The 13,767-nt window shown below is 37.8% G+C and overlaps 1 protein-coding gene and 1 non-coding gene across 5 annotated transcripts; one reads left to right on the top strand and one right to left on the bottom strand.

The window, feature by feature from the left end:
• Positions 1 to 80: 80 nt before the first annotated feature.
• On the bottom strand, positions 81 to 152 carry TRNAQ-CUG (transfer RNA glutamine (anticodon CUG)). Its single transcript has one exon. It is a non-coding gene; the product is annotated as a tRNA-Gln (tRNA).
• A 527-nt stretch (positions 153 to 679) lies between these two features.
• Positions 680 to 4,757, top strand: LOC145028656 (CLP protease regulatory subunit CLPX1, mitochondrial-like). Of its 4 annotated transcripts, none has more exons than XM_078977398.1 (16): positions 680 to 696; positions 1,178 to 1,687; positions 1,865 to 1,923; positions 2,148 to 2,248; positions 2,322 to 2,401; positions 2,490 to 2,540; positions 2,897 to 2,971; positions 3,077 to 3,154; positions 3,298 to 3,354; positions 3,461 to 3,531; positions 3,599 to 3,698; positions 3,780 to 3,884; positions 3,960 to 4,022; positions 4,118 to 4,240; positions 4,373 to 4,531; positions 4,614 to 4,757. In XM_078977398.1, the coding sequence occupies exons 2-16, from the start codon at positions 1,187 to 1,189 to the stop codon at positions 4,653 to 4,655; spliced, it is 1,665 nt and encodes a 554-aa protein (XP_078833524.1). In that variant the 5' UTR covers positions 680 to 696; positions 1,178 to 1,186; the 3' UTR covers positions 4,656 to 4,757. The 4 variants fall into 4 exon arrangements, with proteins under 4 accessions (XP_078833524.1, XP_078833523.1, XP_078833526.1 ...); XM_078977397.1 differs by lacking the exon at positions 680 to 696 and adding an exon at positions 744 to 1,077; XM_078977400.1 differs by lacking the exon at positions 680 to 696 and having other exon boundaries at positions 1,307 to 1,687; positions 2,156 to 2,248.
• The last annotated feature ends 9,010 nt before the right edge of the window (positions 4,758 to 13,767 follow it).

Below are 13,767 nucleotides of genomic sequence, written 5' to 3'. Positions count from 1 at the left end.
AAATTAAAATAACATGTATATAATATTATAGGAAAAAGTGATTTAATTTAGATGCAAATAAAGGGGAATACAAAAAGGAAAGGTTCTACCGAGAATTGAACTCGGGTTACTGGATTCAGAGTCCAATGTCCTAACCGCTAGACCATAGAACCAATTTGATTACTTAGTTGTAAATGTTTGTTATAACATATCTAAACAAGATAAACAAGATACAAAGATAGTAGTTGGTACTCGTCATCTATTTATGATCTAAATTTGATAAAAAAAAAATATTCTAATTTCAAAGTTAACGAAATCCTCAATTTTTCTTATTTATTACAAGTTCCAGTTTTTGTCTGTATCTTTACTCATCAATTTGTGATGGCCATCCATTCCAAGAGTTGGATATTTTGTGTTCCTTCCATGGACAATGTGAATGTACCCTCCGAGATGCATAACGTACATGTCATCAAGATTCCGAATCTAAAATGAAAAGAAAACACCACATAATTTGAGTTTCATACGAGGAAATTTTTTGCAATTGTTAACCTTTTATTATTAGACTTAAACGCATGGTATAGAATCATTCATCTTTGTAGTTTGTTTTGCAATCAGTATTTCAGAGAGATTAGGGTAAGAAAGATTACCCTTTTTTTCTTCTTTTGAAAAAGAAGAACTGAATATTTTGTTGCGTGAAAGTTATAAAAAGGATTTCAGGTACATTAGACAAGACCGTTGTTGTAAACTATTACCAAAATTATTATTATTAAATTTTTTTTTTGACGACATTTGTCTTCCATCTGATCTTGCTTGTCGTAGTCGTTTGTGCCTCTACATTCTGCTCGCCCTCACAATTCACAATTCACAATTCACAAACAAAAAAAGAAAAGGAACCCAAGATTATCTTCTAGGAATCCAACATTCACCCACCAAACATTCACCTGCATCCATGATTTTACTCTAATCAAACACCCTGAATTTTTTCTGTAAAACAATTAATCGGATTTACTTTTGGTCGGTTGGTGTTCTTTCCCATCCCCATTCGCAAAGACCCAAAAATTTCCCCCCGAAATGTCTCTGTTATTGTTGTTAATTTAGGTCTAGCTTCTGGTCTCTCAATCCCATTTATTTTATACCTTCATTCCCACAAAAGTTTCCTTAACAAGATCGATCCTTCTTATTGTGTTTTGGGTTTCAGTCACCCGTCATGGCTGCTGCTGTTCTAAGATCAAAATCATCCAGAGCCACAGCTTCTTTGTCATCGCTCTCACACTTGAGATACTGTTTGCTAACGCACGATCTTCACACTGGTCCTCTTCCCAATTTCCATCTCACTAGTTCGAGGCCCGCAACAACCAAATTAGATGAATACCAATCGTATAAACCCTTTTTGGTCTCAGGAGAATCTGTTGATAAGGGTTATGGATTTTTAAAGAGTAATAGTAAGTGGAGATTAAGTAATATGTATGGTGGTAGTATTGGTGGTGGTGGCGGTTTTGGAGAGCCGCCTGAGGTCTGGCAACCTCATGGAGATGGTGCTAAGATTGTTCCATTGCCCGGTTCGGGTAACCCAACAACCGACGGGTTCGGGTCAGGTTCTGGAGATGGGAATTGGGGAGGGTCTAATTTGGGTAACAGCTTCCCAACTCCAAAGGAGATCTGTAAAGGACTTGATAAGTTTGTTATTGGTCAAGAAAGAGCTAAAAAGGTTATCCTTCTTCTATCTGTAATGTTCTGGTGGCCTAAAATAAAATTTGTTTTCTTGTGATTTTGATATATATATGGTTCTTTACCATTTTGAAGTAAGGAAGCTAGTTTACTCACTAATTGCACTTGGAATAACTTAAAAAAAGAATTTGCGTTGCTTATAATTCGATTCATACAGGTGCTGTCAGTGGCAGTTTACAATCACTACAAGAGGATCTTCATGGACAGTTCACAAAAGTAAGCACATTGTTCCCTGTGTTGTTTCATTTGGAGAAGGCAATCTGTTTGTTCCATTTTGAGTATGAAAATATATATATATATATATATATATATATATATATATATATATATATATATATATATATATATAAATTTAGTGGAATGTGGAGCCATGCATGGGGACAATAGTTTGTGGTAAATGCTTCTGATATACTCCATGTCATTACAACTTGCAAAGTTAGGCCTGCAGGAAATTCAAGAAATGACAAGGGGAATGGTGTGGATGGTGAAACAGTAGAACTTGAGAAAAGTAATATTCTTGTAATGGGCCCAACTGGTTCAGGTAAATTTTTTATTTGTTTTATTAGAATGCAATCCTGTTTTTCCTTACACCTGCAAAATAATATTGATGACAGGGAAGACACTGCTTGCAAAAACATTGGCACGCTTAGTGAACGTTCCCTTTGTTATTGCAGATGCTACTACACTTACTCAGGCAACTATTTATTCATTTAGGGGGTTATGATTTATTAATTATTATGTGTGCATATATTCAGCTTTCATACATGTTTTTTGATTTGCAGGCTGGCTATGTTGGGGAAGATGTGGAATCTATTCTATACAAGCTTCTCACAGTATGACACTTGTGCCTTTTCTTAGCACCAATTTCTATACCCTTTAGTTACAATTTTGCTGTTTTCATACTAGAATCAGACGACTTAATTGCAAGAAATAGCAATGTACTTGCATATTTATTTTAGGCATAGCAATCTACAAGCACTTGTTCCTATTACAAGAATACATTTTGAAAAATCTACCCAATAATACTAATGTCATCTAAATCTAAATAGTAATTACAAAACAATTTTCACTGCTACAGTTAGGTTGATTTTCAATGTATGATGTCAAAATAAAAAATTGAAAGTCAAATAAATGTTGCATTTATCCTTAGATCTATGATGTATCTGATTATAACCTATTCTTACTTCAGGTTGCTGATTATAATGTAGCAGCTGCTCAGCAGGGCATCGTGTATATAGATGAAGTTGACAAAATTACAAAGAAGGTTTTGCTAAAAAAAAAAAAAAAAAAAAAATTTAATCCAAGGATTATCATGTTTGAGTTTGATGTGTTGTCTTAAATCTTAATTTGTTGCATCATATGATAATAGGCTGAGAGTCTTAACATCAGCAGAGATGTCTCGGGTGAGGGTGTGCAGCAGGCATTACTGAAGATGCTGGAAGGGACTGTATGTTGTTGCTTTCTTTATGCTCTACATTTTTTAAACATTGTTTTGAGTCTTTGTCATGTGCTATATTATTTATCGCTAGCAGTAGCATACCATGTTATGTTGAAAATCAATGTCATGTCATGTCATGTCATTTATTTCAGGTTGTCAATGTCCCTGAGAAGGGTGCACGGAAACATCCTAGAGGAGACAACATTCAGGTAAATCACACTCTTTTATGACCAAAACACTTCAACATTTTGTGATCCTCTTCTGTTCATTCATACATTGCTTTTACTAATATATATTTATGTTTTTTTTTTGCAGATTGATACGAAAGATATTCTGTTCATATGTGGGGGTGCATTTATAGATCTTGAGAAAACCATTTCTGAAAGGTATAATATGTATATTAATTATTTTAATAATTTAATAATAATAATAATAATGATGATGTTATTTCAGACGGCAAGACTCTTCCATTGGTTTTGGGGCACCTGTCCGTGCAAACATGAGAACCGCAGGCGTTACAACTGCTGCAGTCACGTCATCTTTGTTGGAAACTGTAAGACAGTCTAACCTCACTCCCTCTTTATCCTTCTTCATATTTTCGTTGTTTTTTTTTTTTTTTTTTTTTTTTTTTCAGGTTGAAAGTAGTGATCTCATTGCTTACGGATTGATTCCTGAATTTGTTGGACGCTTTCCGATTCTTGTCAACTTATTAGCTCTTACAGAGAATCAACTTGTCCAGGTAGCTAGACTTTCACATACCTTGCTTAATATATCAATCAGATTAACTCAAAATGAAAGAAACAATATTCTGTAGGTGCTAACCGAGCCAAAGAATGCGTTGGGGAAGCAATACAAGAAATTATTTCAGATGAACGGGGTAACTTCTTGCATATCACTTTTATATTTTCACTATAACAACTCCGCTTCCAACTATTTACTCTTGTTCTTTTTTTTTTTTTTTTTTTTTTTTAGGTTAAGCTTCATTATACAGAAAGTGCATTGAGACTAATTGCGAAAAAAGCCATAACCAAAAACACTGGTGCTCGGGGTTTAAGGTCCTTGTTAGAGAACATTTTGATGGATGCCATGTACGAGGTTTGTTGTGAATCCTTATTACTCCTACTCTTAGGTGTTGTTTCTTTTTGCTTGACTTAATAATACAGAAAGAATGAATGGCTTTGATAGAGAAAGTCACGGATCATATCATTACTTAAAACTCGATTGCAGATTCCTGATGTAAGAACAGGAAAGGACATAATAGATGCAGTTGTTGTTGATGAGGAGGCTGTAGGAGTCCAAGGACAGGGTTGTGGGGCCAAAATCTTGTATGGTGAAGGGGCACTGGAACATTATCTATCACAGCATGATAATAATAAAGATTTAGAGGTAGCTGAAGCTGCCATTGTAACAATCTGTTAAACATTCATTGTATTATTAAATTAAACATAACATGTTTGTTTCTTTGCAGGCGGATGGAGAAGCTGAACTGCCATCCATTGCGGCGTTGTAAATTGTGTTCTTGATTGATAGTAGCCTCACATGTGTTACGTGTACTGTACAGCATAATAATAGATTATATAAACTTGTAATAAGAACCAGTTCTGCAGCAAAACCACCACCATCTCTCATCTCTAGTATGTATATATATATATATATATATATATATATATATATATATATATATATATATATATATGTAAGCAAAGTCCATTTTAAGATATGATCTTGTAGCATGTTCGCATGCCCTTTACATCAATCTAGCTACTGTATAAATAGAACCTACAAAATAAAGCTCAACTCTATGCATGTCAGGAACATGCCCAAACTTGTACACCTTTTTGGATGGAACATGAATTTGTAATTTTTGTTCATTTGACACCCACTCTTAGTTTAATGTAAGGATGTTAAGATCAAGATCCTACGTAAGATTGACTTTCGCTTTACAAGATCGAGATCATAGGATTGAATTGGGACCAAAATAATTTAGTTATAAGTTAAAATTATGAAAAATACATACTAATCAATTAGTTTTACAAGTTATAAAAAGTTTAAAATGTTCATGATAGCATATCTGAAACGACCCAAAAATTACGACAAAAAAAAAATTCTTTAAAAGCATTACTAGAATCATATTTATAAAAACTGTATCATAAGTCATAACATAAATTCTCGAGTATTAATTCAAAACATAATATCATTATTAGAGTCAAATATTCCCAGGCTAACTGACTATGGTGTGTGCACTGCAATCTCCCCGAGCTCCTCTTTTGAAAACTGAATACCTGAAACCAAAACTGAAAATCGTAAGCACGAAACTTAGTGAGCTCCCCTAATCTAACACATACCATACAACAACATATAAAGCACATACTGGGCCTTGCCCACTGCATCGGACCAATGTCCGGACTAACTGAAGCCTTGCCCCCTACATCGGACTGAAGTCCGGAAACTGACTGGGACCTTGTCCCCTGCATCGGACCGAAGTCCGGAAACTGACTGGGACCATGTCCCCTGCATCGGACCGAAGTCCGGGCTAACTGGGGCCTTGCCCCCTGCATCGGACCGAAGTCCGGAAACTGACTGGGACCTTGTCCCCTGCATCGGACCGAAGTCCGGGCTAACTGACTGAACATAGCATAGCATAACATATCAACTAGCATGAACACATATACTGCATACTACATCGGGCCGTAGCCCGGAACACATAACACATAACACATAAAACATAGCACATAAATCCTGTCTGAGCCACGAAGGCATCAAACATACTAACTACTGCATCGGACCGAAGTCCGGAAACTACTGCTAACTGAACGGGCCGGCATTGTGGCCTTAGACCCGTCCCTACTGGAAGGAAACTCACCTGAGACTGCTGAACTGACGCTGCTAATCCTCTTGACTGCTACTTGACCTCTGACTCCGAACTGCTGCTCCACTACTCTTCGAGCTTCAAAAGCCAATAAAACACTTAGTCCAACTGACCTCCAAAGGTCACTAGGTCAACTCTGGTCAAAGTCAAAATCCTAGTCAATGTCAACCTTCCAGGTCAACCCTACTCGCCGAGTTTACCTACTGACTCGCCGAGTTCATATGCTCTGGGTCTTTCTTATTCGCGACTCGACTCGCCGAGTCAGTCTATGACTCGCCGAGTCCAACTAGTTCCAAGTCCTGTGCTGTCCAACTCGCTGAGTCACCACCCGACTCACTGATTCGAATCTCAACTCGAAGGGTTTAGGGTTTCGCGATCTGACTCGCCGAGTCCTAGACAATCTTCAACCAACTCGTCGGGTTGTTCATCCAACTCGCCGAGTCCATGCCTAACTTGTGACATCCCCATTTTCACGGCCAGAAAAGACCGATTTTGTTTATGCTTTATGAAAATCAGAGTACTTCATTTTATAAAAAGGTTGCGGAATTTGTTCCCAGAAAAACACGATAAATACGTTATTAAAACATTTTCGAAGAAACGTATTTTTATTCATCTTAAAACGTTTGGGATGTCATCGTTAATACAGAAACATAAGCATAAACAGAACTTACAATTATTTACACTAGTGATCTACATCTCTTTAAATCTCTCAGTGTAATGTCACTTCATTTCGTCACCTGTGGTATACATAAACTGAGTGGGTCAGGTTGGGAAACCTGGTGAGTACATAGGGTTTTCAACCCACAATAATATAATTATTATGTTTAATCAAACAATCAACCCAATTACCTATCCCCATTATCTTTTTTACTCTTTAAGGATTTAACCTAAGAGTCATCTATCCTTCATTCGTTTATTCCGAAGTCCCTTACTTCCAGGGTTCTAGGACTGGCACTAAATCCATAGCTGCCAATGTTCGTTCATAAAGCACTAATTCCATAGTTGCTATAGTCTATTCATCGGGTACTAAATCCATAGCTACCAGTCTTTATCTAATAGATACTAAGTCCATAGCTACCAATGTTCAACAGGTACTAAATCCTTAGCTACCAGCGTCTAACTAATAGGTACTAAGTCCATAGCTACCAATTCCCAACAGGTACTAAATCCATAGCTACCAACGTCTAACAGGTACTAAGTCCATAGCTACCGGTGTTTGTCCCATAGGCACTAAGTCTATAGCTGCCAATGTATACTCACGTCATCTTCTATCTCTCATCATTTATCTACCCATCATCATACCCAACATATTCGTATATATAAAATACGTATACAGTTTAAATCCTTTAAAACATGTATAAAACGTTCATCCAACATAGACAGCAAGTATTCAGATAATATGCACACATAGCACGTAGTTTATATAAAATACTTCATATCTATGTGTAAGATGAAAGGGACTATGCACTCACAACACGTAAATTATATAATAAATACTTCATATCTATGTGTAAGATGAAAGGGACCATGCACTCACCTGATTAGGTGGTGATTCCGAACTCAGACAGCACTTCGTTATCTCAAAACAATTTTCCTCGACAAAACCTAGTATCAATACCACTAGGGTTTAGTTTTTAACGTTAACCACGACTAATTAATAGTCTAGCTATTATTACTATTATATAAGCGTTAAATAACACTCAATATAACTCATAATAATAGCCCAAATAGTTATTTTAAGGTCCTAATAATGTTACTATAATTAAATAAAATCTATATTAAATATAGTATAGGCGTAGCTCACTTACAGCGAGTTTTTATTAAAAACCGGGCTTCGCTGGAGCAGCGTTTCCAAGCCGAAAGCTTTTCTTCTCGGAGCCGTCGGGCGCTCCGGGGCTTTCTTCTCGTGCTAGGGAGGTTCCGTAGACTTGGGAGGGGTTTAGGAAGGCTAGAGAGAAGTTAGAGAGAGAAAGAGAGGCTTATGGTGTGAAGAAAATATGAGGAGTTCACCCTTGTATTTATAGGAGTTTTATAGTAAAGTAGGCTCTAAGCTTCGTCCGTAACTTTTGCATACGAGCTCCGTTTTTGTCTGTCTTTTTACCGTTGAGTTCCTATTAATGAGATCTTTAACTTTCATTTAGACCTCGTTGGCTAATTCTCATTCTATCTCGGATTTACAAAACTGTATCGAATTCGCCGTGCTCGAAAAGTAGGGACTAAGCTTCGTCCATAACTTTCGCATACGAGCTCCATTTTTGTTTGTCTTTTTACCGTTAAGTTCCTATTAATGATATCTTCAACTCTCATTTAGACCTCGTTGGCTAATTCTCATTCTATCTCAGACTTACAAAACTGTATCGAATTCGCCGCGCTCGAAAAGTAGGGACTAAGCTTCGTCCATATCTTTCGCATACGAGCTCTATTATCGATGTTCTTTATATCCACGCGTTGGTATTTACGAGTACTAAAACTTTCATTTAGATCCCGTCGGCTAAAAATCGACCGATCTAAAATTCAGATTTCGGGCTGTGCACTGCTATGCTAAATCTTAGAAAAATCATAACTTCCTCATACGAAGTCAGATTTGGGCGTTCTTTTTATCGCTGTTGTTAGTTTAACATATTATACGACTTTCTTTTAGATCGCTAAGGCTAAATCTCGCTCTATCGTAAATTCACTATTTACGCTTCTCGGTGCCGTGCCGGTTTTGCCGTAAAACTTCGATGGGCCATAACTTCTTCGTTATAACTCAGATTTCGGCGTTCTTTATATGTACGGAAACCTTGTGACATATAATATAACTTGGTTAAAATTATTTATTCTAAATAATCTTTTTCCGAAAAGTCGTTTTCGACCCATATTGCCTCTAAATTGACTTGCCCGGATCTACGGGCGTTACAATTATCTCCCCTTTAGGATGATTACGTCCCGGAATCATCAACGAAACAGGGCTCGTATAATAACTCCATACATCATCTCTTCATCCTAGGTAATAATTATAACTTCTATATTCCTTCAAGTCTATCTCTTAGACTCATTGACTGTATGCAGTACTCGATCGTGCACCTGCTCTCTACCTCAGGCTAGACTTCAAATTATGACCTATCATCATGTGATGCACGTTTAGACTTAGGTCTCTTAGAGTTAAATTCTAAAATAGACTATGCCTTCCTTCATGTTCTAATGTGATATAATCACACTTTAACATGTAGCGTTTCTGGCTACCAACTTCTTTAACAACGAACGCGATACTTCTATCGATCGCTTTGATTTCAATTGTTTGGTTTTTTTCGGACGCTACATCGAACTTGGTTCTCTAAACCACGTAACCTACTCATTGTATTCGGACTCAATGTGATATGAACACTAGAGTCGGGATAACAACAATCTTCTTAGTCATTACCGAAACAATGGTAGCGACACACATGAATAAAACAAAATCAATTACTAGTTTCTTGGTAACCTTGTGACTTTCCCTGATCCAAGTGTGAGTCCTGTGCTTCCGGTAGTATAGGCCTCTACTACCATTCACACCTACTCATACTCGTCCCAAGTATCGTCTCGCAGTTTCCCAAGTCACCATGCAGCAAATCACACAACAATTTCACACACCAGATAACAAAACGAAGATTTCATTATTTCTCGAAACTATTACATAGGTGTTCAAGTTCACCCTAGACTATGCCTCTACTAGGCTACATCGTACGAAACTATGGCTACTGCATAATCCGATCTTCGGGTAAGAATTCCTCATTCTTGATTCCTTGCATGGTTCTCTGCCTCGTCAAGGATCATGTGAAATGCCCTCGGCCTTGGTGGCGTTTCTGGTCTTGCTGCTTTATTTTTCCTTGGGCAGTCTCTGGACATGTGCCCTTACCTCCACATCCGTAACATACTTTGTCATTATGCGTGCAGTCTTTGGAATAGTGACCAGTCATCCCACACTTCTAACAAGTCACTTCTTCGTTGCACTTTCCACCATGCTTCTTCTTGCATCTATCACACCATCTTGCTTCACCTCCATCTGCTCCTCCAAGCTTTGAGAATTTGCTTTCCTTGTTCGGCCTTGAAGATCCTTCAAACTTCCGCTTCTCTCCTACCTTATCTATTTCTAGACCCTTTTCTCTTATCTGGGCCTCTACATTCTTAGCTTCCGTAACAGCTGCTTTCAAAGTAGTTGCCATTTTGACCATTGGGCCAAAGTCAATGGGCAGTCCGTTAGCAAACCTATCAATCTTGGAGAGTTCAGTAGGCACCAAGTAGGGGAATAACTTCATCCTTTCGGTGAATACGGTGGCATACTCGTCAATACTCATCTTCCCTTTCTTCAGATTCTAAAACTCGTTGTTTAGGTCTATCAGATCTACCTCCGAGCAGTACTGCATTTTCAACTGCTCCAAAAACTCTTCCCACGACATCCTTAAGGCTTCTCCTCGTGGCATCGTATCTGCCAATAGCTTCCACCAGCTCAAGACTCCAGCTTTCAGCTGTCTTACTGCGAAGACAGTCTTCTGTTTCTCATTACAGCTGCAGCTCTCAAACACCATCTCCATCTCAGAGATCCAATCCATAATCTCAACCGGCTTCGGGCTTCCTGAGAGGCTTGGTGGTTTTGCACCCAAGAAATTCTTGTACATTCGCCCATCCTTGTTGTTTCTCCCTTCTGGGCCATCCCTTTGCTCACCTTGAGTCCCTACTTGACTCACTTGGCGGCTGTAGTTCCCTTCCTCAGATTGCCCGGGAACTGGCTCCGTCGGTTCAACACGTACATAGGTTCGTCCCTATTCAACATCTGTCTCATTTCTTCCCTTTGTTTAGCTAACATAGCCCGAATCATGGCTTGAACTCCAGCCATGGTGACTGGCTCAGGCGCACTTCTTCAGCAACAGGTATTTGCTGAACCACTGGGGGTTGGTTTCGGTTCCCATTCGCATTTACGTTTCCGCTACAGGTTCTTGCCATCTTGATCTCTACACCGAATATGGTGAATCTAGATCTTTACTTAGGATTGACGTTTAAATCATCCTTATCACTCCGAAACGTTTATATGCTAGTTCTAATATTGTATTCGTACGTTTAGAATCCTAAACACATAAGGTTTCCAGATCCGGTCGGCAACAGACCATAGATCCGATCAAACTATAGCATAACAAATCATTTAGCACATAAAAGCAATTTAGGCATCATTCCTAAATTAAGCTAGTGCTCACACCTCACAATCATCGCTTAGCATTCTAAGTTTAAGTCTAGAAATAAATCCATATTCCTAGTTCGCTTAAACTAATGCTCTGATACCAACTGTGACATCCCCATTTTCACGGCCAGAAAAGACCGATTTTGTTTATGCTTTATGAAAATCAGAGTACTTCATTTTATAAAAAGGTTGCGGAATTTGATCCCAGAAAAACACGATAAATACGTTATTAAAACATTTTCGAAGAAACGTATTTTTATTCATCTTAAAACGTTTGGGATGTCATCGTTAATACAGAAACATAAGCATAAACAGAACTTACAATTATTTACACTAGTGATCTACATCTCTTTAAATCTCTCAGTGTAATGTCACTTCATTTTGTCACCTGTGGTATACATAAACTGAGTGGGTCAGGTTGGGAAACCTGGTGAGTACATAGGGTTTTCAACCCACAATAATATAATTATTATGTTTAATCAAACAATCAACCCAGTTACCCATCCCCATTATCTTTTTTACTCTTTAAGGATTTAACCTAAGAGTCATCTATCCTTCATTCGTTTATTCCGAAGTCCCTTACTTCCAGGGTTCTAGGACTGGCACTAAATCCATAGCTGCCAATGTTCGTTCATAAAGCACTAATTCCATAGCTGCTATAGTCTATTCATCGAGTACTAAATCCATAGCTACCAGTCTTTATCTAATAGATACTAAGTCCATAGCTACCAATGTTCAACAGGTACTAAATCCTTAGCTACCAGCGTCTACTAATAGGTACTAAGTCCATAGCTACCAATTCCCAACAGGTACTAAATCCATAGCTACCAACGTCTAACAGGTACTAAGTCCATAGCTACCGGTGTTTGTCCCATAGGCACTAAGTCTATAGCTGCCAATGTATACTCACGTCATCTTCTATCTCTCATCATTTATCTACCCATCATCATACCCAACATATTCGTATATATAAAATACATATACAGTTTAAATCCTTTAAAACATGTATAAAACGTTCATCCAACATAGACAGCAAGTATTCAGATAATATGCACACATAGCACGTAGTTTATATAAAATACTTCATATCTATGTGTAAGATGAAAGGGACTATGCACTCACAACACGTAAATTATATAATAAATACTTCATATCTATGTGTAAGATGAAAGGGACCATGCACTCACCTGATTAGGTGGTGATTCCGAACTCAGACAGCACTTCGTTATCTCAAAGCAATTTTCCTCGACAAAACCTAGTATCAATACCACTAGGGTTTAGTTTTTAACGTTAACCACGACTAATTAATAGTCTAGCTATTATTACTATTATATAAGCGTTAAATAACACTCAATATAACTCATAATAATAGCCCAAATAGTTATTTTAAGGTCCTAATAATGTTACTATAATTAAATAAAATCTATATTAAATATAGTATAGGCGTAGCTCACTTACAACGAGTTTTTATTAAAAACCGGGCTTCGCTGGAGCAGCGTTTCCAAGCCGAAAGTTTTTCTTCTCGGAGCCGTCGGGCGCTCTGGGGCTTTCTTCTCGTGCTAGGGAGGTTCCGTAGACTTGGGAGGGGTTTAGGAAGGCTAGAGAGAAGTTAGAGAGAGAAAGAGAGGCTTATGGTGTGAAGAAAATATGAGGAGTTCACCCTTGTATTTATAGGAGTTTTATAGTAAAGTAGACTCTAAGCTTCGTCCGTAACTTTTGCATACGAGCTTCGTTTTTGTCTGTCTTTTTACTTTTGAGTTCCTATTAATGAGATCTTTAACTTTCATTTAGACCTCGTTGGCTAATTCTCATTCTATCTCGGATTTACAAAACTGTATCGAATTCGCCGCGCTCGAAAAGTAGGGACTAAGCTTCGTCCATAACTTTCACATACGAGCTCCATTTTTGTTTGTCTTTTTACCGTTGAGTTCCTATTAATGATATCTTCAACTCTCATTTAGACCTCGTTGGCTAATTCTCATTCTATCTCAGACTTACAAAACTGTATCGAATTCGCCGCGCTCGAAAAGTAGGGACTAAGCTTCGTCCATATCTTTCGCATACGAGCTCTATTATCGACGTTCTTTATATCCACGCGTTGGTATTTACGAGTACTAAAACTTTCATTTAGATCCCGTCGGCTAAAAATCGACCGATCTAAAATTCAGATTTCGGGCTGTGCACTGCTATGCTAAATCTTAGAAAAATCATAACTTCCTCATACGAAGTCAGATTTGGGCGTTCTTTTTATCGCTGTTGTTAGTTTAACATATTATACGACTTTCTTTTAGATCACTAAGGCTAAATCTCGCTCTATCGTAAATTCACTATTTACGCTTCTCGGTGCCGTGCCGGTTTTGCCGTAAAACTTCGACGGGCCATAACTTCTTCGTTATAACTCAGATTTCGGCGTTCTTTATATGTACGGAAACCTTGTGACATATACTATAACTTGGTTAAAATTATTTATTCTAAATAATCTTTTTCGAAAAGTCGTTTTCGACCCATATTGCCTCTAAATTGACTTGCCCGGATCTACGGGTGTTACAATTATCTCCC

The sequence above is a fragment of the Lactuca saligna genome, chromosome 2, assembly GCF_052625555.1.
Source record: "Lactuca saligna cultivar CGN05327 chromosome 2, ASM5262555v1, whole genome shotgun sequence".
Taxonomy (NCBI): Eukaryota; Viridiplantae; Streptophyta; class Magnoliopsida; order Asterales; family Asteraceae; genus Lactuca; species Lactuca saligna.
Note: the sequence above shows the minus strand (reverse complement) of the source record. Positions and strands in the feature narration are given on the sequence as shown.

Bases quoted from the DNA above. Each gene is read 5' to 3' on its own strand.
- LOC145028656 (XM_078977398.1), top strand. From the start codon at position 1,187: ATGGCTGCTGCTGTTCTAAGATCAAAATCATCCAGAGCCACAGCTTCT. The intron at 2,541-2,896 runs GTATGACACTTG...TTCTTACTTCAG, and splicing joins TTCTATACAAGCTTCTCACA to GTTGCTGATTATAATGTAGC. The intron at 3,885-3,959 runs GTAGCTAGACTT...AATATTCTGTAG, and splicing joins CAGAGAATCAACTTGTCCAG to GTGCTAACCGAGCCAAAGAA.